General features: G+C 35.0%; 1 protein-coding gene across 3 annotated transcripts in view; it reads right to left on the reverse strand.

The window, feature by feature from the left end:
* LOC134531990 (uncharacterized) overlaps positions 1-27,177 on the reverse strand; it is a 99,354-nt gene that overhangs the window by 23,143 nt on the left and 49,034 nt on the right. For 2 of the 3 annotated variants that reach the window (XM_063368098.1, XM_063368096.1), the window contains exons 12-24: positions 25,594-25,722; positions 24,279-24,441; positions 23,221-23,451; positions 21,186-21,297; positions 19,657-19,820; positions 19,177-19,289; positions 15,640-15,784; positions 12,930-13,084; positions 9,010-9,082; positions 8,022-8,154; positions 6,867-7,089; positions 4,544-4,895; positions 761-4,151 (exon numbers count right to left, since the gene is read on the reverse strand). In XM_063368098.1, the coding sequence (XP_063224168.1) occupies positions 761-4,151; positions 4,544-4,895; positions 6,867-7,089; positions 8,022-8,154; positions 9,010-9,082; positions 12,930-13,084; positions 15,640-15,784; positions 19,177-19,289; positions 19,657-19,820; positions 21,186-21,297; positions 23,221-23,451; positions 24,279-24,441; positions 25,594-25,722 (5,384 nt within the window). The remainder of the gene's footprint in view (positions 1-760; positions 4,152-4,543; positions 4,896-6,866; positions 7,090-8,021; positions 8,155-9,009; positions 9,083-12,929; positions 13,085-15,639; positions 15,785-19,176; positions 19,290-19,656; positions 19,821-21,185; positions 21,298-23,220; positions 23,452-24,278; positions 24,442-25,593; positions 25,723-27,177) is intronic. The other variant, XM_063368097.1, reaches the window with a different exon arrangement.

Raw genomic sequence — 27,177 nt, forward strand, 5'->3', positions numbered from 1 at the left:
GTAAAGCTAAGGAATTGGGCGGGGAACATCTATTTTAGACTGTCTAACTAGAATATCGCTGTAAAATGCTACACAAAAATATTATATCTCACTTGGATAAGCACAGTTGCACTAGTTCCAAGCCCAAGACCAAAACAACCTCGTGTCATGCAGGAAGGTGTCAATTTATTTCCACATTTTCATTAAAGCTGTACTGATACGAACCTGCATAATATTTTGCCAATATTTAGTTGAATCAGCAATTATGCTGTTTCACATTACGCTTGTTAATTTTTGGCCGATACTTCTGGAAAATGAGTACATATGTACCTAAAAAACTAAAAATGCACGAGTACCCTTTTCACTTTTCGCATGACTACATACTTTCCAACTCGTATGATTTCTTAGCTATGTGTGCCTGCCATACATATTAATTTAATCATCCTGTGTTTTAATAAGGTTACTGAATATTAATACATTGTTAAGTTGTATAGGAACATAAAATGTATTAATTTCAAGCATGGCTGCCCCAACTAATAATGAAAAATATGAACTGCTTCAACAACAAAGAAATGTTAATAGCATTCTGACAGTGACTTTTTTTAACTTATGTGGAGTTTTTAAAATTAAACTAAAAAATAATGTAAAATTATAAGGCTTCACATTCCGTAAATAACTTTTACTGTTACCCGTGCAAATGGCCACATGAAAAGTATTTCCGTACAAATATTTTGTACCGGTAATAACGAGAGTTTCACTGTATATAATATAGTGCACTAACCTCTGCATCGAGCTTCGCCTTTGCTCCATCCGTGGATAGCTCCGTGTCCTCGAATACGGTCTGCAGCAGTTTCTTGGGCGTGCGAGTCCTCTTCTTGTCGCGGGCGACCCTCCTCGTCGCGGGCGCGCTGGCGGTGGAGCCTGCGTCGTCGTCCCTGCTGCTGAGCCGGAGGCTCCGCCGAGGGGACGGGGCGGTGCGACTCAGCTCATCGCTGCACGACAGGCTGGCTCTCCGCTGCCTCCGGGGCGGCGGTGTGCTGACCTCTGCCTCCTCCCCCAGGTTCAGGTCGAGCACCGACATGCTCAGGCGTCTCTTCAGCGCTCCGGCGGGCGGCCGCGAAGGCGGGGTCTCGCGTTTAACGCCGAGGCTCATCGGCGAGTGGGCGCTGTCTAGAGATCTGTCCACAGACCTGGAACGCAGTTCTAAAACACCCCCCGCAGGTACAGTTGAAACACTGCCTTTATCCTCTGAATGCAATCCTGCTTCCTGAGACTCCTGCCCCAACAAACTGGAACGTGAATTATCGGCAGTTTGTTGTACGTCGCTCTCACTAGCACCCACTACAACGTTGCTCGATTCTGGTTGTGACTCAGCAGCAACGACGTCTTGCATTCCTATTAAGTCACTGCTTGTTTCAGTAACTATGCCAGATGATACATCACCACCTTCATCGCCTTTTTGAAATTCCATGACTTCATTCTGTTGAGAATCAATTATTTCTAAATTCGGTTGAACCACTTCTGAAGAAGTACTGTCAATTTTATCATTGTCACTATTTTTATCTGTTGGTGGCTGACTTGCTGCTGAAAAAACAGATGCAGATATTACAGGTTCTTCTATGGCTTTTGTTGGCAAACATTGTGTTAAATTTTCAGAATCACCCCTACCACTCTCCTGAGCTTTATGACCACTTTCAACTGCCTCTGATGGCACAGTGGATGAAGCACAAGTCAAATTCGATACTGACTGAACCGCATCTACCCGAGAGCCAGTACTTCTTAAATCCTCTGAAGATGATATTGATAGTGAATCACCAACACAAGTTTTATTAACATCATTTTCAATGGATAATGAACATGACACCTCAGTAGTTTCAGCTCTTTCAACAGCCATTTGTTTAGCTTTGGAGCCAGACACCTGACTCTTTAGAAATGATTTGCTGCTAATATTGATGTTTTCTCTCTGTCCACTTTCAATGCCACTCTTAAGAACAACCTGTGTGCTGGCTATTTCAACTTCAGTAACTGACTCAACAGGAATACACGTCAAAGTTTCTGATGGTTCTACAGGCTCTTTCACTTCTTCAACTACACTTTCACGAATAATTGTGCTAGATGGCAATTCTTCCATTTGTGATGAACTGACAACACTAGGTGTTCCACTCATATTCATTTCCATACTGTCTGTACAAACTATTTCAGTACCCTGTTGTTGAGATACATCTTCAACAACTACTTTCACTGATGAGTCTACAACATTCAGTATTTTATCATTATTTTCATCACTTTCATTAGAAATGGAAGCATTCGTCTTAAAACTCTGTCTCTCGTGGGTTTTTCCTACACAGCTTGATGAACTCTGTTCAGAGATTTTTGATGGCAAATCATTTGGAATTGATTCGCCTCTTCCAACACCTGCAGATACTGCATCTTGAGCTTGAACTGTTGCACTCAGTAAATCATATCCAGATGTTTCTGTCTCACATTCAGCACTTTCCTGGCAAACACTATGTGATATGTGATTTTTAACTGTATTTTGTTGATCAGAAAAACTTACTACCACTGGTTTCTGTACTGCTCCCGTGCATTCTTCAAGTGCCTCTGATGACGTAACCATAGTCTCAGACGTCTCAACAATACGTTCCTCAGCTGCAACATTCTGACCATCAGGTGACATGTCTGGAGTGGCACTCGTTACCTGGCACTCAGCTACTATCTTTACCATGGATCTCGCTGCTTGCTCTACATCTTCACATGCCGAAGAAATAGGTAACAGTTCACTCGAAGCTTCTGCTGGCAACTGCTTCAATGACATTTTCTTCTTTACAGTTTTCTCATTCATACATATGGTTCCCTCAGATGGCTTGTCAGCTAAATTAACCGATACTGATTGCTTTAAATAATCAGAACAGTCTACAAGACTACTACATGTATTGGCAGTCTTCGAAACTTCATCTGTAACAACCTGGGCGATGGTACTGAGGGTGACATCACCAGATATTTTTGACACTTTATCCCCAGTTGTTCCCTGATTGCCACAACTGGATTCTGTTTCCTGGACCAAATCCTCAAGCGCCAAACTACTATGAGTCTCTCTACTTAGTAATTCTAGAGACAAACCAAAAGGAATTTTTTTAGCTTCGCGGGGTACAGTATTTTGTAAACCTGCAGAGACCACTATATCAGTACCTTTATTTTCTTTAGAACCAGTAGACTTAATTGTAAGCGCCAAAGCTTTACTTCCTTCCTCATGCAAAGAAGTAGTTTCAGTCTCAACTGATGTCTGTGCTGGCATAATATTTCCTGAAGGGCTTTGCATATCTTTCATGCTCATTTCTGTTACAACAGAGCTAGTTTTTCTCCGAGAAGGAAACAGATAAATGCCATTTCCAGTTTGTGTTTTATTTGTGAATGATACATGAGCAGGTGGGGAAATACTTGGTTTGCTTGTGCGTTGGGTACGGAAACCATGAACAGTTGTATCACGAGTTGTTTCTGAAGTAACTGCCTCTAGACCTCTTTGCATCGATACGTAAGTCGACGATTCTCCAGGCATGACACTAGCGTCGCATGTTTCGTACAGATTCAATGGCTGATTTAATAAAGGCTCGTTAACCATGTGCAATGATTTTGACATATCACTTTCAAGACTTTTCAGCACATGTTTTTCAGTTTCATCCGACCAAGCATTTTTAATTTGTGAAACATTAATGGTATCACTTTTTTCACCTAAATTCGCAGTACTGTACAATTGTAACTTACCTCCTACTTTTGATGTCTCATCACTAAAAATTTCATCAGAAATGTCAATATTAAGGACATCTTCAATGCTGCTTCCTCCTGAAGTATCAAGAGCAGATGAACCATTTTCATTTCTAGTATTACAAATCTGAAATGACTCTCTTCTCTCCACTTCAACTGTAATTATTTTCCCAATTTCACATCTTTCTTCAGGTGCAGTTTCTAAGCTACGTTCGGAAGGATCTTCAGCATCAAAATTTAAACGACGCCTTTCAGGAGTAGAACCCAAATCAACTTCCTCAACTATTGACACTGAGGACTCAGTTGTTCTAGTTTTCTTGGTAACAGTTGACACCAACATCTTTGATGCTGCCTCCCGACTTGTCGAAGGAAGCGGTCTACGTGGACCAATACCGCTTCTGCTGAAACGCCTGTAAAATTTACACCATTAACTTAGAAAGGCAAAGCTTGTACCTATATAAAATTAAAAAAAAATAATTGATTAATTAAAACTATAAGTGGTATAACTGATATTAACTTCAATTTTTTTGATATAATAATGCTGATTAGTTATTATAACATACTCCAGTGCATCTCAATTTAACTGCAATTTAAATATATTTTAAATATATATGATTAAAGGATATTTTATAAAAAAAATTTTGTTGGAAATTTAAGCACTTTTAACAAAATCAAGCTCCTACCATAAAAAGCTAAAAATTTAACTTTACAGAGAATAACGATACATGCCTTCTTTAATATTGATAAAAATTACACTGATGATCAATACAGTTAAAGACTATAAATAAATAAACCAACTTACGAAACATCAGTCACCAGCCAAGGTGAAGAAGAGAGTGACTGATTAGTCGTAGTTTGTGAAACTGGCGTTTGTGCAGCTGTACTTTCTTCACTTCGTGATTTTTCACTTGCTGTGTCGAAATTGCTGGAATTGTTACTGACCACTGAAGATTCTTTAATGGCTCTCTGTATCTCGTCTGCCATCCCTGATTGTCGTAAATCATCAGAAGGTACAACTTCATTGTCAGACTCGTTTTCATTCGTGGAAAAGCGTTGAGCCAAAGTGTCATATGCACCCTCTTTTTCATTGCAGAAACCTACAGTCTTCGCATTAACCATCTTCTCATGTTTCGTATTCAGAGCAGATATTTCCTCTGAAAATTTTTAAATAAATTTAGTCAAGTAAAACTTGCAAGCAAGTCATTTAAAAGTTGTGTTACCATTGTTACTAGTAAACCCTCTATATATAAGATTTTATGGTGAACTGTGATACATCCACACTACACCACGATAAGAGTTAATATACCATTTAACACAGAAATTATTGTAAATACACCATGTAAAACCATGATGCAAGTAAAGTCATGAAATAAAGTCAATTTTAAGCAATACTTTACTCAAATATCAAAACCATATTAATTAACATTAATGACTTATATTTTTTTTACTATGCAGTTTGTAACAAAGTTTATGGACCAAGGGAAATGTGGATATTAATTGTGTTTCCTGATTGATAACACACTTGATATTACCCTTTATAAAAAGTTTTAAATGTGTACTTAAAATACACAAATGTGTCTTAGTTATTTTTTTTCTGAGTAATTTTGTTTAAAAAATTCATGAAACCAATATTTGATTTAAAAAATACAGCCTATATCACACACAAAATGACACTGTTTTTGTGAAAATTGCATTAAGAAATATTTTATGATCTTATTTTTATGTGTAGTAATGCTGCACCACCTTCCTAAATAAACAGAGTTTATACAAATAAAGCATGAAACTAAAAACTTTCATTTTAAAAATAAAATATTGTCTCTATATGTTGTGAACTCCTTAATAAGATCCTTCTTATAATAAACTTTTTACTAAGTCCCATCTACAACTGTATAAAACCCAAGGCATTTTTCCTCTATACAACAAACATTTTTTTCTTTAGAAGAAAACGTCTTTATAAAAAACATACACAAATAACTTTTCATATTTTTTTTTTCTTAAATATAACCACAATGAGTAAAATAATGTTCAAAACTGAACAAATATTTAAAAATTTTAATGATCTTACCAAATCAAAATTTGTATACTAAATTTAAAAAAAAACACTCACAGCTTAAATATAAACAATGAAAAAAAAAAAAAAAAAGGCCACAAACATCAAGTCTTTCCTTCTGAACTTAAAGAGATGCATTTGTGAATGTTAATTTAATTAATTAAGCTCACTTTCTTACTTAAAACAGTTCATTTTTTGCAGAGACCAAATACTATTACAAATTTCTTGCATTTTCAGTGGCAAACACACTAAAATTTGATATGTTGGGTCCTGGATTGTAACGTACTCTTGTTAAAAGCAAATAACATAAATCTATTAAATCTAAATGCATGAGAATCATAATGCACGTAATAATAATATTCCAGACAAAAAATAAAAAATTAAGGGACACATAATGCAATGCATGCATGATTCAGTGAAGTAGAACTCTCCAGCATCTGTGAAAGAATTTACGCAAGTCCCGTCACCTTTGTCAGTTCCCTTGCGTGCCTGCAGTACGGTGCCTACAAATCTGCTGCTGCCGCCGCCTGCCGGCCAATAGCCCTGCGGTCCCAAACAAACCCGCCAGCTCATGCCCATCACCCCTCCCAGGCGCGGGAGAGTTGATACCTTCCCCTCTCAACCACTGCATTTAATCTTAGCTCCACCTCTCTCCTTTCCTAAACAGTCATTATTTGTGATTTTTTTTCACCCCCTAGGAAAAATGTCAAAACAAATTATAGCTCAGACACATTCATTTTATTTAACTTGCATAAATTATGCAGTAAAAATTTGTAGTTCAATTGGTTATTGCCTGCTATGATTTTGCAATCAATAATTGAATTGGTAATCGGTAAAGTGCAAGTTTGCTACTTTGCACCGTTCTACTTTTACTAAGTGTGTGACCACAGCATGTTAGATTTAGACTGGCTGACCTCAAATATGTTTGCGATCAAGAAGGTAAAGTTACATGATGAAAAAAAAAAAACTTTTAAAAAAAAAGTAACAAATATTTCCCTTGCCTATAGTTTATTAAAAAGAGCTTCAAATAACTTTTAAGACAGAAAGATCAGTGAATGTGAAATGGGAGGCTTACCTGCTTCCTCTTCCTGTTCATCCACACCTTCGTCACACTCCATCTTATCCTCGGAGTCCGGGGATATCCTGAACTGGATACGCTTCGCAGGGGTGGCCGGTTCGCTCTCCGCCACGTCGTCCAGGTGAGCCGTGGAGGACGCGGTGGCGAGCGTCTCCACCGACGTGTCCCTGGTGCTCGGGTACGAGCGCACCTGGGTCGGAGGGGCAGTGAGGTCCACGAGCTCCGAGGACAACCACACACTGTACATCGCCCTGCGCCGCTCGTGCACACAACCAGTACTTGCAGGTCTCTACTATTTACTATGTAATGCAATCCAAGCTTAAGACAGACTATACACAGCACATGGTCACAATTGGAGGCAGTAAGCACGTTCAATAGTGCACGCAATAATCCTAAATCCACAAAACACAGTATTACTGCAATACTGCTCTAAACAAACAGCAGTTGTACTTAAGTATGTGTACCTTCATATACCAATTTGTAAATCATACTGCTGTACCTTACCGCTACCACTATAATTACTGAGTCAAGTGTGCGGGTTCCCGTCAAAAGAGTAAAAAAAAAGTGGATATATTCAACTGTGACCCTACAAATGATAATTTGATACAGTAGATCAGTAGAACTGAAATGACTACAAAATTTCAGTGTTATATGAGTGAAAACTTTATAATTAAGTAAAATAGTATTGCAAATAAGATTTGGGGACCAAGTGTAAGTAACTTATAAAGCAGTCAATTTTTATTTTAATAAGAGGGATTATCACAATAAGGATATATAACTACACATGGCCATAGTGGTCACAAGTACGTAGCAATGTTCTCATACGTTATGGAAAAGTTTCTTTAAAATGCAGTGGCAACCCTAGACTTTGCAGGGTCTAAAATTTTGGAGACGGGCCTTACCCGCAAAGGCAGGGGACATAGAATAATAGAGTGAAAATTTGGAAAACAACCCCTGGAAAATTTTGAAAACCGATCTCTTCAAAACAACGCTTTTAAGCCAAATCGGAAAGATAAATTTCAATGATGGTTTGCCGATTTATGTTAAGGGGTTTCAGTATTACAGGTCTGCGTGGAGCCGTAGGTGATTGGCAGACCCTGAGACTGCACACTAGAGACACCCAGTTTCGAGCTGAAACAGGACAAGCCTCACCTTGAGGATCCCTTGTGGGGTGGAGGTCGCCGGCTGGGCTCCGAGGACGGGCGGCAGCCCCGGAGAGCTCACGTACAGGCTGTGGAGCGTCGACCTCACCTCGCGGGACAGGGTCGGCCTCTTCGCGGAGCCACTGGCGCCGGGCATCGCAAACACTCGGGTCACACGCCGACTACAGGTTCGGTGCCTTCACTAACTACTTGCACTACATTTACTAACTTACTTCTGTTACAACTGTGCAGAAGCCAGTTATATCACTCCAATGAATTCCCAATAAAGATATCAAAATATTCTTCAATGTGAATAAATAATTTGAATAGCTACAGTGGGAGAATTCTTTTTTTTTAACATTTTATTTATGATAGTTTAAAAGTAATTTTTTATCAAATACTAGCAGTAAAATACTTTAATGCAATGGCAATGAATATTTCACATAAATTAAAATGAATAAAAAAAACTATAAAGTATAAACATGTTTTAACTAGAATTTTTAAGTATCGTTTTGCAGTGGTTGCAAATTAATTAAGGTTTACTTGTTTTAAACTTGTAAAAAAAATTTTCAGATTACAGACTGTCCTGTAGTCTGAACTAGCCATTCTGCTGTTAACTGTATACATGTTGAAATAAAAGAATTGCTTATTATATCTGACCCATTAATGTGTTTTAACTGGGCACACACCTCAGAGCCAATAGTTACACCAGGTTACCTGCAACAACTTTACTGCTCTTCGAATACAATCAAATATTTGTTATGTGTTCCATTAAAGGCATGAAAAATAAAATCTACCAATTAAATTCATTTTTCTAATCTGGTGATTACAATTCATGCTTATAATAGCCTATAATAATTCAAGTTGAATATCAAAAACTCTCTTTCGTCTTTAATTTTTTTTTAAGCTTTGAAAACTCTGCAGTAATAATTAAGACTAGCTCAATAAAACCAACAAATAATAGTTATTGTAGCTCAGTGAATCAAGAATTGAATTACCTGTTTTTTTCATGTAAGATGTCATCAGACATGGTCTTCTCCATGGTGGGTAATAGTAATGACAAATGATGATCTACAAAAACAAAAGCAAATCAAAAATAAATTTTGCTGAGGCTAACTAAACGCAACATAAGAATTTTACATATAGGACTATTGGGATTCCTGATTAAAGCTCTAACTGTGCTAAGCCGGGGTACCAATAAAATCACGGAAATGTTAAAAATAAATAGTTTTTTTTAATTGACGAAACATACTACAATGCAACTTTTATAAATGGTAATAACAACTTAAAATTTTAAAACACTGCCAAGAATCACCAAATAAAACTATATAACTCTACCATTAAAACACTTTAAAGTAGCTTGTAAGTGTTAAGCCATAAATATAGCTACGGGAAAATGTTGGTATTTATTGCGACATATACTCACAATCTCACGCACATTCACAAGCCAAATGCAGTGCTTCTATCATCTGATAAGCAAGCATGTTGACCTTGAAGCTTGCTGGATATTATGGTACACAGCATTGTCAAGTTTTGAGTAAGCAGTGCACCATACTTATTTCAAACATTCAGTAAATACAGCAGTCAGTTTAACAGTCAGTACCACAGAAAATGCAGTCTCAATGGGTCTGCCAGGTGCAGAAAGAGATTACTCGTTTGCTGATCAATACAGACAAGATTTTATGGTTTTATATTTAGGCAAATATAATTTTAAAAACAAGAGATTTTGGTGTTGATGTTTTTATCTTTAATGTATTAGTTTTATTCATGAGCATAGTTTATTACTGAACAAATATGGCACTTATTTCATCAAACAGTGTCATTTTGACTGATGGATTATGCAAGTTTACAATATAATAGTCTGTAATAATGCCTAGCACAGAACTACTTAATACAAATAAATTGGCAAATATTTATGTGTTAAAAAAAATGTATCAACAACATATGTAAACATTTGTTAGAAAAAATTCACTTGCATGATAGGAAAAAGATTTCCAATATGTTGAGTTCATAAATTTTGGAAAAAATTAATACTAAATAAATTAAATTCTTTGAATTTGCTAATTAATTTAAATATTTTAGTTGCATTTCAGTGCTTTATGGTCAATTAACTTACGTTTTATGGTGTATTAACATGCTGTTCAGTGTTACTTCTGTTTTATCGCAATTCACCATAAAATTTAGAACCTACTGATGAATTATTACTGCAAATAAAAAAAGAAATGTCCTAAATATGAATGCAGCATGTCAAAGATATAAAAATAAAATTAATCCGCAAAATACAACTGCCTATGCTAATCACGCTGCTTAAAAATGAACCTACAATAATGGCTGTTACTGAATACTTCCTTATAGGACCCTTGACACAAAATTATCCCTGAAAAGTGAAGCTTAAAGGATGTCAGCTATTTTAGTCAACCTTCCAAATAGTTGCAATGATCATTACAGAATCGAAGATGCAGCTATTCCTGAAAGGAAGAGTCGCTTACATCCTTTCATACATCCTTCTGGCTTCTTACGGGTTTGTGACAGTGAGGGTCGCATTATAATCACCAACTTGTATCTTGCCATTGGGAACAGCTTAGTTGAAAATCTACAGGCTCTCCCTCTTATAAGTGTCACTTATACCACTTTAGACTGCTTTTAATTACCATCTTCTCTGAACCTCCACTTTGTTGAAAAACTACACGCTCTACCTGTAAACTGCATCACATATGCCACTTTAGTCCCGGGCTTCCTGAACGTCTGCACAGGTATGACATGAGAGATGCAAGTTAAAGGAAAGGTGCAATAGAGTTTGTCACTGGGTTCTTCCTGAATGCTATGTACTAGTGTTGGGCCGATTCCTAAAATATACCGATTCCGATTCCATTTTCGATTCTTAAATTAAAGGGTCGATTCTTAAATTAAAGGGTCGATTCTTCGAATCCGATTCCGATTCCTTAATTTTTAGCTGACAATGTTCAACAGAGTAATATACTCAGAAAAAAAAGGTTTTTTATGATTTAAAAATATAATTGCATAATTATATATAATATATATATTATTGATATAATTGTGTTACATTTTCTGTGCAGAAATTAACATTATATACAGCTTATGTAATGTTAAAAAGTATGTTCATTACCATCAAGTTATGCTACCTTGAATTTCTAGCACAATTTGGCCTTTTAACCTTGCATATAGTTAGACGAAACATGTGTTCAAACACTGCCAATAATCAAAGATGTCTTATGATGTATTTTGTAAATAATGTTATAACTTAACCAACTTTTGATACCTTACATTATCAACTCAATTAATTAATTGTAAAAAAAGAGGTTTGTACGTTTAGGTTAAGAATTTTATTTTCAAGCGCAAGTAAATAATGAACCAAATAAAATGACAATATAACCTCGTTGATACATATTTCAAGGGACCTGGGCGAAAAAAAATAAAAAGGGGGAAATGTAAAAATAAAACTTTATTATCTCATTATGATGGAAATGACAAGAAACAAATATGCACCACACTAAAATAAAATGTCAGAGATGCTTAAGTTTTAATATATTATCTAGAACTTAATTATCTCACTTGGTGAAAAGAATAAATCCATCCAGTCTTGCAGTTCTTCACAACCGTAAAGAGAAAATAAATTTTCGGTTCTTGACTAAGAACATTCTGTGCATGTTTAGCATCTCAAAATGTCCACATTTTATGGTGAGATTTTCTTACACAAAATAATTAAACTCTTCAAAAAATTGCGTGTTAACATTTAATTCATTTCAAAAATTTATCGGAAACAATTCTGTTAAACACAACTACTTTCAAAAGATTGTTTATGTTTGGTAATAAAAATTTACGAACGTTTCAGCAGCAATGTTTGGAAATTCAGATTAGCCAACTGCCTTTCCAAAATATATCTAATGTAAAAAGAGCATCGCTGAACACGCACAAGAACGCCGATTAACAGCAATTTGGTTATGTTGCTTTTAAACTTATTTTAATATGGTCGCAGTAATCCACTGTAAATTTGGGTAAACTCTCGTTCAAAAATTATTTCATTTAATTCTTTAAAGTTTAAAGTGCAGAGATGTGAAACATCTTAATTTTCACGTTCACGTCACCAAAGATTTGGTTCATGGCCGTATGGTTTACCATGGCCGGTAGCACAAACAAAAAATTAGGTTGTTTACAATGGCAAATGTAGCTGCCATGATCAAATAGTTAACGTTTACATTATTTTACTTGCCGTTTACATTTACATAATTTTCTTTAAACATTTATGGTTTTGTCTAGTTATTTTTGAAGGTTTAATATTAAATGCAGTGCTGCTGCAACGTAATTTCCAAAAAATGCTTTCGTTTAAAGCGGGAAAGTAGATACTGCATTTGTACTATAGGGAAAATGGCGGTGCAAGTAAATAAATACGTTAATTACCGTAATTCGTAAATCAGTTCCGTAAAAAAGATTGTATTATGTAGTTTAAAAATTATATTTGCATTCATTTTAGTATTTTCTTACGTTGCGTAGGAGATGTATTTTGTAAACTTAAAAACAATGCAGGAATCGGTCATGGTCGATTCCAAAACCATTGTATTCTGAATCCCACGATTATACTGGAATCGGTGGGACCGACCGATTCCGGAATCGGAATCGACCCATCACTACTATGTACGTGAACTGAATTTTCCAATCCATTAAGTCTTTTCGTAAACTCCTATACAAAAATTTTTGGGTCGCATTAAATTCAGAGTTGCTTAATTTTTGGGTAAATAATACCCCAGGATTAGTTAGCATCGAAAGAATTCTGGTAGCCTTTCAGTGTTAGTTTCTCACTGAATACAGCCTTGAAAATAAAGGGTCCTTTGGTAAAAGGCCGCATCGGTAAAGTACACATCCTTAACTATTAGGGAACTGCATCAGCGTGATGCCTCACCTTCCTCCACCGCCCAGTCCTTCGGCCGCACTTTCCTGTAGATGTTGGCCATGACCTGCCTCAAGGGCACCTCGTCGCAGTGCAGGGGCCGTCGGCGCGGCTTGTGGAGCCTCTCTCGATTTATCCGGTCATTCTCGGCGAGACCCTCCGCCACCCTGTGTGCACACACGCACACAAACACACTGTCACATGCACACCAGTAGCCTGTTCCCTGATTCACTTTATTAATATCACAGTCTAAACAAAAATATAGCATATTAAATGTCCTCTTACTAATTGTAGCCAATTCATAATGCTTTAATACTAGTATAAGAACCATTACCAAACTAAATTTGACAATATATATTGACTAGAGCTGGACCGATTTCTGATCAATTAATCGGTCAATATTGTCAACTAACCTATAATCGCAATCGGATTCATGCTTGCCGGTATTTCACGCCGATCGTATTCACCCATTTACCCGCAGAAGGGTTGCCCCTACATACAGATCGCATCTATGGTTGCACCATATATCTGTCTACAGTAGTTCCATTTATAAAAGTAAAATCTCTATGTCCTACATCTCAGCTTAATGGCAATGTAAGAAATAGTTTATTACTTCGGAAAAGTGTGAGGCAGCAGTTCTGTACCAACTTCACTCCTCCCCTCCACATTTTATTGCCCATCCTTTTCATCACTGCACTACCTAAAAAAAATGAAAGGAATACTGTTTTTATACCACGGTTTCTTTTCCCTTTTACTGTATGTATTTTTTCTACACTTCCCTTACCCAAAGAGAGGACAAATGGCCAACTAATCTTTGTGTCGGTTGATTCCATAAAAAGTAAAAACCAGCACAAACGTTACTAAACTTGTGCAGGGGCTGGAGTAATATTAAAGCCCCACTTCAAAACACCCAATGATGCCAGCAGTTTTGTCATAGAACGTTACAGTTGAAAGCATGGAAAATCTAACACAAAAAAAAAATAATTTTTGGCCAATCTTGTGTCATAAATGTAGTGAGATATTTAAAGATTGTGTACAATAGGTGAGGGAGGAAGAGGGAACCATCAACACTGCTACATGACCACACAAACCTACAGAATGCACACACACTAACTCTGGATAGTTTAGTTTTAGATTTTTCCCTCTTCATACCAGCTTTGACCTCACTGGCCTAGCGGCGGCTGGCAGACGTAGCATAACAGCACGTTCTATGTACTCACACTCTTCTTTAAATAGTATAAAACATAAGTCGCGATCCGCGTCTGTTTGTTTACAACTTCTAAACTACACAATAGATTTTGGTGCATTTTTCACAATCGTTTACAGAATTTCTTCCCAAACGTTTATGATAAAAATTAATAGAAAAACCGGTTTGTTTTGTAATCAAGTCACAAAAAAAAATTTAGTACGCTTAAGCTAATTTTTACTTGACTCTTACAAAAAATTGATGTACTACAGAATTTTAGGTCTAATAAAGGCCTACAGAAAAGTCTGTGATAGCATATCTACATTCTAAGGATGACCCACAGTAACTATTTTTATCTTTCAAAACTGGTTAAAAAATATTGTTGTTTGTGAAGCTATTTGAAAGACATGATATTAATCTTTATCCAATTAAAATATAAATGTGTAGTACGTGTTAGTAAGTATATAATTTTTTTAACACCAGACACTTAGGAGAACTTATAGTACTTACTTACTTACTATAGTATTCCTAAGTACTTATTAAATCTAAAAGATGCTACATTCGTAAATTGCTTATGTGCAAAGCCAGTGAGGGTTACAAGTCTGAGATATTTTAATTAAACAATTTAAACTTAACTCATAACATTATATTTCTTAAAAATAAAAAGCACATATTCAACCACACCTTTGTTAACATTTTCAAAATGAACATTAACCATTATGCCAAGCATCATTAACTATAAAAAATTACTGTAAGCTGATAATATTATTCATAATTATGCTGGTTTAAAAAACATTTTTATATTTAATTTAGGTGCTTATTTTTTAATACTACAGATACTCTTCTTTCAGTAAATTTGTGTGAAAATTTTATTTCTTTAAATATCTTGGATTCAAGTGAAATATTCACTGTAGTGTTTGTTTGAGTATCAGTTGCGACAACACACATATAAAAGTAAATAGTTACAAAATTTAAAACTTTTAAAATTGGCTGAAATTTTATTTCTTTAAATATCTTGGATTCAAGTGAAATATTCACTGTAGTGTTTGTTTGAGTATCAGTTGTGACAACACACATATAAAAGTAAATAGTTACATAATTTAAAACTTTTAAATTTGGTTCAAATTTTATTTTGTGTTAATTTTACTGCTCTCATCACTATAAACAACTTGATCTGTTCAAATATTGGTTTGCATGGCTCAAGTTATTTCCAAAAAATGTATAAAAGGGGAAGAAAATGCTTTATTCATATCATGGTGTTAAACTGTTTTCTTTTCTTTTAAGAACGATCAGTATATGTTATCAGCCAGATCAACAGCAAGCGATTAATATTGGCATGATTGGAAAATTTCCTGATAGGCTCAGCTTAACAGCAAAACTAAATAATAATAATAATAAACTCTAAGCAAAAATTACACGTGACACGTTATATCAATCTCTGAAAAGAAGTAAATAAATATTTCTTTTATCATGAAAACATGCATACAAAAGTTAAATTATTTAGTAAACCATTCAGAAGTGACTTATCAACCATACCTGCCACGCATAGTGAAGTACAGCACTCTCATGTCTTCAGAATCGAGAGAGCTGGAACGTCGCAAGTAGTTCAGAAACTCCTGCTCCTCGTAATCCGACAAGGGCTGATGCATAACTTTCCTCAGCAAACCCGATCTCTCGCAACCTGCAAACCACTTGTTAGCACGTGAAACAAGTACAAAACTATACAAAAAGCCAATGGTGTTGCCAGAATGGCTAATACTTACAGTATAGTCTCAACCGCCGTCCAGTGATTCTCAGCAATTTTGAAATGCAACATTTTAAGGTGGGTGGAAATGTTTTGCTGTGTAAATAAAGTGTGCTATTTTTAATTTTAGTGTAGGATACATGTGTTTTTTTAAAACATCCCATGCTGCAGGTTTTTGTGTTGGCTGCCTGGCAAGGTGAGCAGCCTTGCAGTTTCCGGTGAAGAAGCAGTTGTTGGTCAACCATCAAGGATGCAAGTTGTGCCATAGAACACAGTTACTGCCAATAAAATTTTGCAAGTGAATTGTTCATAATTATTCAGTTTTATTTTCAGTTAAATATGGTTTTTACAGTCTACTAAAGATTGAAAGAATAAAAAAAAAAATCCAACACAAAAGCAAACAACCTGGCTTAAACAGCCAAGATATTGATACTTATTCCGTTTAGACTCACACTTGATTTGAAAAGTAAACAAAAAAAAATAAAGGTGACATGACCATCAATATTATAAAGAGTTTTAAGACTCTGGTAGTTGTAAAACTGTTTTAAGATTGTGGTACTAAACAGTTGTAAGACTGTGGTATTAAAAAGGTGGCCGCAACTATGAAGGGAAGACTCCTTCATAGCAAGGACTATGCATATTGTCTAATATTTATATTTTCTCTAAGTTTAAGTATTTATGTCTTCCTATGATTTTTTTCACTTATCGTAATTATTTAGATGTTTAAATGTTTTTATCTCTGGGTACTGATTTAGTGAAAACAGTTGCGACCACCAACGAAAGAGTTTGTACCAAATTTAATTTCATGAAATCAGTTACGAGGGTATCAAGAACCATCATTAGTTAACGTCAACAGCAGAACATTCAAATTAAAAATTTAGTTCAAAAACATCCGATCTGAAGAGAAGAAGTATCTGATTAATATTGCAATTATTTTGTGGATTGAACTCAACGTTTGAAAATATATTACTTCAAAATAAATTAGTTACGAATATATCAGCTTATACACAAGATTTTGAAATTATTTAAAAAGGTACAGCTTGAAAAGATTCCTCAATCAATGCGGAAGGAAGGACGTCCCATGTTGCTGTGTTCGAAGACTTCATCGAAGTCCAGCCTGAAATAATTCCTGAACGAGTCCTGAATCAACGATGTGGTATTTGATGTGATTCACTGTCCGTAACTATCAATTTCATTCATCTTATCATTTATTTTGTGTTGTACTAGATTATTACTAGTTATTATTATTATTATTATATATTATATCATAAACTTAGTTGTTTTATTGTAAAAGTGTTAAATTAGTATGATGATGATATGATGTTTACAAGATGCACTACCATTGAGAATACAGTTCAGTTCAATTAAGTTAACTTGTATTTTATTTGTACATTTATTTGTACAAGGTGCCCAATGATCTATTCCCAATATAGTAACAAGGAATTATTTAACATTTCACAATATAGCTTATCCTAATGGTTTTTAAAAATACCTATTTGAATTTGTAATACATTAGTACACAAATTCAAACAACCAATAGAACTAGCAACAAAAGTTAAATCAGTGTGTCCTTACAAATCTGTAGAAAAATTTCCCCGACTTTTCCAAGACTTTCCTTGACCAAAGTTACAAATTTCCCTGAATTATTGTTAAAAATAATTTACCTATTTTTCAATGCTTTTAAAGGAAGAAATACCATACCGTACCAACTTCTGTACTAGTTCAAACAGAACCTTTCACACGTCATTTTACAGTGTGTGTGACTATCCTCTAAAACACAAATCTGAAAAGAAAAAAAAAACATGAATATTCACCTTTAATTTACTATCACTGAGGAATTTTCATGACTTTTCCAGGTTTTAAAGTAACTTCCTTAACTTTTCCCTGACAAATTCCTACTTACTTATGTTTCCCTGACTTCCCATAATGTGGACCACCTGTAAATGCTTTGGTAAGCACGACCAAGCAGTAAACATAATGTATATAGAATACAGTAAATACAGTACAACCCTGTTATAACATTCTCCAAGGGACCAACATAAAAAAATGTTATAAGCAGGAAAATGTTATAAGCAGGAAATCATCTTCACTTTGTAAAAATTACGCGTGGATTGATTAAATTAAAAAGTATAGGTAAAACAACACAAAATACAGGAGTAATACACTAAGTACAGCAATAGAGTGGAAAATTGGTTAATTTTATTTATAGATAATACCTAATAATATGCTAAAGAAAAAAAAAATGTTTTGTACGATACAGTTCAGAGTCGAAACAGAAATATTCAACTCTTTTGCAATCACAACACGCGTTTAGTTGGGGTTCCTGTCCACTTGGTTAATAAACTGAATTTTTTCAGCTACAGAATATATTTTCGCTTATATTTAACGGCCATCATAGCCATACAAAAACCTGAATAAAATTTCAAAACGGCGTATTTTAAATTAAATACGACAGTGACTACAATAAGTAAAAAAAAATAAATAAATACGGTAAAGGTTAACCACAAACAAAAGCCGTGAATATATCCATAGAACAGTTAACCATCTCAAGGTGTTAAACCTTTGAAACAAAAACCAGCACCATAGACTACAGTAGCACTGTTTCCGACCATGTATCAGTGCACAAAATGTGCATCATAAGTATAAAGGAACAAGTCATAGGCTAACAAGTGCGAACAGGACGCCATATTGATAGTCGATCCGGTGCAAGTTGTGGAGTGCGTGTGTACCACGTCTATGGTGAACTACTCAAATGTAAACATCTGATGTTTGTATATGCGTGCTGTATTTTCTAGCTATGGTTTCGCTCTAAATTATGACTTTGAAGGAAGGGATACTGCAAATTGTGGCAGTTATCAAAGCAAATTTGAACGTTAAAGGCGGGAATGCAGAAATTGTAATATTGTTACAGGCGGGAAATTAAAGCATTGTGATAAATGGAGAAATGACGGGACCATGAAATTATGGTGTTATAGGCGGGAAAATGTTAAAAACGGGAATGTTATAACCGGGTTGTACTGTATCTTCAATCTGGCATGTTTGGGACTGCGGCTATGCTGGGCTAGCAATTTACACAAATTATTGAACATCTAAATAGTTTAACGGCAATACTAAGAATAATTAGGTAATATACAGTAATACAATGATATTTAAACCAAGTTGGAAAAAACTGTTCTATGGGAAGTAGCTCGATCGAGGCTAGATTAGCGAATGTACCAAACCAAAGAATGCTGGATTGAAAAGTGTCAACTTGACTACAAAATTAAAATAGCAGTAAACGAGGTTAACAAAAATAGACACACAATCATCGACGTACGAATGATACATACTAATGAAGAAGTGCTGCAACACATCTCTCCACGTTCCTTCACGGCAGAATTCATGGACGAACTGGACAGCAGTGTCGAAACTCCTTTCCGCTAGGCACACCGTCAGGTACAACCTACAGGGAACATATTTTTCATCATTTATTTCAACGTTCACAGGATATATAATGTTAAAAAAATTTATCTAGAATGATTAGGTATGCCATTTGTGATACAATTCTGTGGGAATACACTTTCGTACTAAATTCAAAATGAAGAGAGACAAAAAAAGCTTAAGATCACAGAGATATCATAACTTTCCACCAATATCAAACTTTGTTGATATGAGGATCAATATCTAAATAGACTTTTCCTTGTTTTAAATGCTTTTCTAAATTTTTAAACACTTCTGCGTAAACACCTCATGTATAAAGAAAGGACATAATTGAAATATAAAAGTATGTTTTCCAAGATGTGAATGACAGGGCATATGCGAAGTCTGACCTCGCATCGTCCTTGCTCTTAGACGCCATCTTGTTCCACCTCATGAAGGCAAGGGCCGGTGCGAACTGATGCTGGGACACGAGTGTATTGACTATGCTGGTGTGGAGCCACGGCATCACGTCACCGGGAGACACCCCGTTGTCTGCCAGGACCGCCACCCCCTCCTGCGAACCCCCGCATCAAGCTCGAGACTCCACTTCAGTTATGCAAGACAGCGAGAGGTCTTTCAACCAGGACGTTCGAGACAAGGACATTGTCGGATAACTGGATCAGTAAGAAAAGATTTCACGTTTTTATCTTCAAACCAATTTCGTATTTAAAAACAGGAGATTTTTTTTATTTTTTTTTTTCTATAAATTCTGTTTATTCGTAAAAATAGGATATTAATGAGCACATATAACACATAAATGTTTCATGATACTTATTTCAAATCAAACAGTGTCATTTTGACTGCTGGATGATGTTCTCAAAACAATATGAATAAATATGCAAGTACTTCTTTGAAAAATGTAACAACAGCATAGTGACAAATTGAATAACTAATGACAGTTGAAAGATCAAAAAAGAGTAAAATAATTTTATTTTACCTATTGCATAGTATTTTGTAAAAAATTCATGCTGAATACCTTACATTCATTGAATTTAGTATATTAAATATTACATTTTCGTGATTTGAGTTGTTTTGATTAAAAATTGCAGATTAATTTCATGACAGTAGTCGCTTTTCGGTGCTTTTATGTGTAGTAACTTACAATTCGGTGTTATATGGTGTACTGACATGCTTTTCGGTGTTATTTTAGTTTCATCGCAATTCACCATATAATCTTGTCCCTATGGATTAACGATATTGGCGGATTATCGAACAAAATATAATTATAATACGAATTTAAAATATACATAAATATAAAGTACAATGGGATTTGAAACAAGTAATAAACTGAAGCTACTCTGTAGAAAGAAGAATTATAGATGAGCATTGGTCTTCTTCAAAAAATCATTATACAGAAATATACCAAGGGATGAGAAATGTAACCATCTAGAAAACAGGAAACAATAAACTGCAATTAAAACGGACTGTAATGATAAACTGTTGGAAAACTAAAAAACACCGACATTGCTGTAATGTGAAATGACAGCCAAGGTCAAAGCCAGAATCCACCTTAAAAAATTGAAATGCAAACAGCTAATTAGTGGCAGATTACAGAATTTGCCAATCATAGAATGACGGAATAAAGGTCTGTGCCAAAGTAACGATTAATATTTAGGTTTGTAAAAATATTTGGTCATGCAATCAATATTACACGTTTCACCACTAAAAAACATTAAAAAACATTGTAATACCTTTAAGTAATAATTATAAAAAATTGTGGGTTAATAACTTAAGGATAAATTTCTTTCAAGAAACAACCAGAATTGTAAACACAAAGTGTACCGCTGTTGGGCTGGCGGGTATCCAAACAAGAATCAAGAAATCATTGCTCGCTCAACGAGGACCCAAAACGTCAACATCAGTAACAGCAAAACCTCACCTGGAAAGATCCGTGATCAAAGAGCCACAAAGACTCAGCAAGCCGTACCACACTCTCTGTAAGTTGCAGCTTGGTTGAAAAGTCCTCCAGTTCCTGAGTTGCGCACAGTCGCCTGAAAAACAATAAACCCATAAAATGCTACACAGAATTGCCAGTAAAATTACCACAACACGCACTGATGCACCTCAAAAAACTTTTAAACTCTTGACCTAGTGATGTGTTGGTCCCGGTTCTTTGTCCTCGGTTCAGCTGGTTCTCTGAAATTTAAACAGCACTGAGAGCTAGAATATAGTCCCGATAGCTGGTACCACAGAACTATTTAAAGCCAAACCTTTCTCGTTGAAAATAGATTTCCTATAAAAAGGCATTATCAAGGATTGTAACTTACTCCTGCAAAAAAAAAAAAAAACACTGCACATGCATATGAACACACACACATGCACAAGCAAGCACACACACAATCCAAATCTCAAACAGTACATTGAATCAAGATCTAGGTCTCAAGGGTCATTCAATAAATAAATGATGTACAAGAAATAAAAAATGTTAACTAACATCAAATGCTTCTTCATAGCACTTGTTGATTCTTGAGATTGTTAGCTTCATTTAAATTGGTAGCTCCTAATAATTTTTCAGTATTTTAAATGTAGCTAACCTAAACCAACCAATCTATCTCACAATATCACTGTGTTTGTAATATTTATACTTAACACAACCATTTGATACAATAATAAACTAGGTACTTGAAGTCTTACATTGCCCTCTTACAGAATAACTAAAAACATGCCATAAAATTAAAAAAAAAAAAAAAAATTCTCACAGTTTTTCCTCCCAGAACAAAGGCTTTTCTTCAGAATTACCAATTTATATTTAATTTGGCATAAACAGGACAAAATCTACACAATGTGTACATTTCTAGATGCTGTAATAACTAACGTAAGCATAGGATGGGGCTTAACATACGTTAAATACATTGTAACATGTCCACATACTACTAAAAATTATTTCTTAGCCTAAACTATAAAATTTCTAAAATGTTAAGTGTAAAAAAAACAAGAAGGTAAGTTAATACTTAATACCATATTATTTTTCACATTTGTTCGGACTTTACCGGAAACAAGTTTTTCTCAACTTGAAAAATGAAATTTTTTGTGTCACGTCAATTAACAAAAGAAAAGTTACGTAAAACTAGGTATTAATATAAAACGTGTAGTAGCTTCTCCTGTAAACAAAGCTATCCTGCTTTCTCTTAAATAACCAAAGATAAGAATATACAAGATGTATAACTTTGTGTCATACACACAGCACAAAGTATCACATTTGTGGGTTTAATAAAACAAAAGAATAGGTACTACAGTAGAAAAAATACTAAGTTCAAGATATATCAAAATATTTTGTTACTGAAGTTTGTTCCTATGTTAAAGGTCTATGACCTTACATTTGCCATTTTCAGAAATGGCATTGATTAACTAGTAGCATCAACCTGTTTTTCAAGCCCAACTTTGTTTTTCCACAAAAATGTTGATGAATTTCATGAAAATTTTTAAAAACAGCTGAATTTCATTTTTTTTTTTTTTTTTAGAATTATATGCTTCACCGTGTTTTGGGGCCTCTAAATATGGCAATTATACATTTATATTCATTTCATGAACAAAGTTTTCTATATCAGGACCAATATCTAATGTAAATTTATTTACATTTTATACACACACAAACACACATTTTGAGGAACCGTAACAGATAAAGTACAAAGTTGAAAACATAAATAAGCCTAGTAAACTTAAGAGTTGCCAAAATTGAATTTTTTAAATTACATTTATTTGAATATTTTTTTGAAATATTTTTCATTGAAAATTGAATCTTTCGAATACTAGAGATCAGCTGAGATTCAAGATTCAACCGGCCCATCCCTAAACTAACTCAAAAATGCCTACAAATTATCACCATCAATCTTTTTTCTTTTTCAATGCTTACTCAATTTTTTGTTACAAAGAAAAGCTTACTGGGCGGAATGCTGCCCAACAGCTTACTTCACCTGTTCTCGTCGAGGTGAACGATTACATCCTTGAACACGTAAGTGGTGAGGATGTTCTTCACGTTGAGCGGTATCTCACTGAGCAGGTACATCTTCACGAGGCACTGCACCGAGAGCGGTGGGTACCGGCCGTTCGCGAGCCCTAGTCGCAAGAGGTCTTCCTGCTCGCACTCCCGCTCCAAGAACTGGTCGATGAACAGCGTCTGGCCACGTTCCGCCAGATCCCTCCTCCTGTTGAACGTACGTCAAACCAGATTTTACAACAAACGTTCTGGCATAAACAGTTCCATCAAAATATTTAATTTGAAATATCTTTCCCATTCATTGGCATAAGACACAGATACATATTTTTTTAAAGCTTTTTTTTTATGCTGGTCTCATATGGTATGAATGAAATGCTTCATCACATAATGGCTGAGAAAATCATTGATTATTTCAAGTAATCTGCTTCAGTTTACGTAATAGTTACACTGGCCCACAAGAGCTGACTCTAACAATGAGTTCAAAGCTAGATCTAGTGTTTCAAGAGTCAAAAAATGTATAAATGCATCTGTAGAGCAAACTAAGCTAATATTTTTTTTAAATAAAAAATGGAGGGGTATAAGTTCCCACTAAAGATAAAAGGGCCTCTATGATTATACCTAGTTCCAACCCACTTCAGTACAAGTACCATGCAAACTTCTTCCACAGCCATGAAGGTATAACTCAGGGCTGTACGTACTGCACACACAAAGATATGATTGATGACTTCAATCCTCTGATGTCACTTAGTGTATCTAATGGTATAAATAGTTTTAAAAAATTTCTTCTGAAATGTTGAATAAAATATTAAATTATTCATGAATAATGAATATTTTATCAATACCTCCAGACCCTAGTGGCTACTCATACAAATGTTTTGGACTATACTGTTTTCACACACATTAACAATTCAAGGACTTTTCAATGCCACAAGCAACATAAGGACTTTAAAAGGCCTTGAAACTACACCCTCTGTTAAGCTTTAAAGAGGCAAAATTTTTGTCTAGTTTCAAATGCTCCTTCTGGGCAGAAAATACCTGGACAAGTAGAACTGCTTGATCTCCACAACTGGGTAGGGGATACCGTAGCGGCCGTCCATGGACTCTGGGAGCAGTCCCTTTGTTACGAACCACTGCAGCACCACGTAGTACACATGCATCAGCATGATACCTTCTTTGTGCTCCCAGATGTTCGACAGAGCTGCAAACATTCCACGTCATATTTTTAATGTCTTCATTTACAACAAGTAGGTAAAAAACTAGATCTTATGGTGTAACAGTGAAACCCTCTTTCGAAAATAATGCTAAGAAAATTTCCTGCATTATAAGTTATATAGTACTTGGCTTATAAATGCATACCATGTATTAAATTCCCTGTTAATACTAACTCTTAATTCTACATTCCTTGAAAAACTATAAACTGTTTTAGTTAAATTTTGCTTTTAAAACAGAAAATTTTTGTCACTATTATTTTTATAGTTTTAAATATTTATTTAATGAAAATGGTGCAATATCATTAAACATACGAGATGTTAAAATGATAACTTTTTTTTTTTAAACTAGTGTCAATTTGATTGTGATACAATCCAACTGGAACAAAAACTTAATCAGCTAAAAACTGTGTGTTTTAAACACCAACAACTGTAACATAAAAATGTAAGATGTGCATTACAGTTTGTGAAAATAGAAATTATTTTTATAATCAAATATAGCTGTACATAAACGAATCAAATGTTTATGATTTGAGTTAATTTTTCATTAAAAACTATTTTATTTCACAAATTCACCTGCATTAAGGTGTTAAATTGTTTAACTTGCATTTTAGTGCTTTATAGTGTATGAATATTCAAATTTTTGAATAAGAACAGTTTATTAATCTTGTTCAATTTAATTTTTAATACTAACAATTTGAAAAAACGAATATTCCACTGGTAACGAATATAACACACAGCATGCCTCGTACCTTTGCAGTTAAATAATGTTTACTGATAAAGTTAAGTCATTTATGTAATATAATTACCCAGTTTAGATGTTTTAACAGAAAAAATTTTAAACACGCAATAAGTATTCAAATTAATTTTCATACCGCCTTGAAACACCGTAACAAAAAAAAAATTGTGTGGACGATTCAAAGCACAGACTATTTATAGCATTTTAAACATGAAAACAAACTATTAATTATATTCATTTCATCACACGTACTTGAAGCAGTAAAAATGAAAAAAATAATTTCAGGACATTTTTGGGACGGTCATAACCAGTCCAAGTTCGTTACTTTTTCCATCACTTTCGTGACCTGCAGAAACTGTTACAGTGCCGGATGCGGAATGAGGGGCTGACCATCGGTACGTACATTCGCCCGCCAGTCTCTCCAGCTGGCTGAACAGCATGTGCAAGGTGAGCAGCTGGGTGCCACAGTGACGCAGCTCCGAGTGCCACATTTCGTCCACCCGCACTCCGGTCAGGTCAAACAGCCGCACGCCTGCCAACATCAGCGACAAGAGTAGCTTTTAACATGCGATTCTGGTAGTGTTGGGGATTGGGTCAGATCCAAATTTTATTGCGTCCGCATCATCCCCTTCAATCCAAATCTAGATATCAAAAGTCAAAAATAAAATAATGTACAAGAATTAAAAATTTATGTTAAAACACTCAACTTTTTCTATGTTTGTTTCATGAACAAGTTTCACATATCAATACATATTTTAATCTTATTTAAATACATAATTACATATGAAAGTACTATATCGTAGGGAACTGTAATACGATATATTTTGGGCTTTGTATGAAAGGCATAAGTCAACTTGGTACTACAGATATATGTACAACTGGGCATTAAAGATACATGTACAAAGAAAAACACAAAACCACTCAGTAATTTATACAGTTGTCAGTTGTTTTTTTTTTAATTTTTACATTTTAACCCATATTTTCATTCAAATCTTTTTCATATATCTCACATTTTTATAATACTAGTCATTCAATGGTATTCAAGGGTTAGAGAATTTGACTGGCTTATCCCTCGATTTTAGTGTTTGTCCAAAGTCAATACAAACTTCTGCCTACAATAAATAGCCTGTTTACTAAGAACTGCCATATTTAACTGAAAAAGGCTCGTTTGTCAGCTTAAGAGGCTGGTCGCATGGAGAAGCAGCGTGGCTAGGTCGGACTGGACCAGATTGTTCTTGTGGTTTGCCACTGTTTCTGGTTTAATGGAGATGAATAGACAACACCACAACCAATCCTGAGCACAGGGAGGAAATTTTTCGTAAGTTAAAAATTCCACAACCATTCCTGATCTTCCCTGACTTTCCAGAATGTGGACATCCTGTTTGCACTTTGTCACCTAAGAACTTAAAAGGCATGCTATGCAAGAAACATCCAGGTCTCTAGTTAATACCAAAATTTTTTGTAATTTGCATTAAACACAAACTGCAGAGATAAAAAATGAACTGCAACAGATTAAACAGATCTTATCTTCTAAGACTGATTCTGTTAATTCATACAGTCAAGTAGTTAAAAAAGTCTCCTCAAACAAGAAACCTGCTTGTGTCGAGTCATCCGGTGTATCTGGCAACAGTGCGCGCACCAGTGACCCACTTACAACTCAGCGTGTCTCCAACGACGTCATCAGGAAAAACGGTAAACAGCTCGTCGACGAAGACGGCTTCACCGTAGTACAACATTCACGCAAGTCCACGAATAATGAAAACTCCGATAGAAAATTATCTAACACGGATCGTAAGAAAAATCCCTTGCAAATTGGTATCAGGAATGTTTCCACATTAAAAACAATTGCTAAACCTATTTACAAAAAAACAAAAGCTCTCTTTGTCACGCGTTTTGAGCCGTCTGTCACGGAACAAGAAGTCGTAGATTATATTTCCAACGAACTAAATCTCAAGCAAGTCAAAGTGGCCAAGCTCCGGACAAAGCA

Source organism: Bacillus rossius, chromosome 5 (assembly GCF_032445375.1).
Source record: "Bacillus rossius redtenbacheri isolate Brsri chromosome 5, Brsri_v3, whole genome shotgun sequence".
Lineage (NCBI taxonomy): Eukaryota > Metazoa > Arthropoda > Insecta > Phasmatodea > Bacillidae > Bacillus > Bacillus rossius.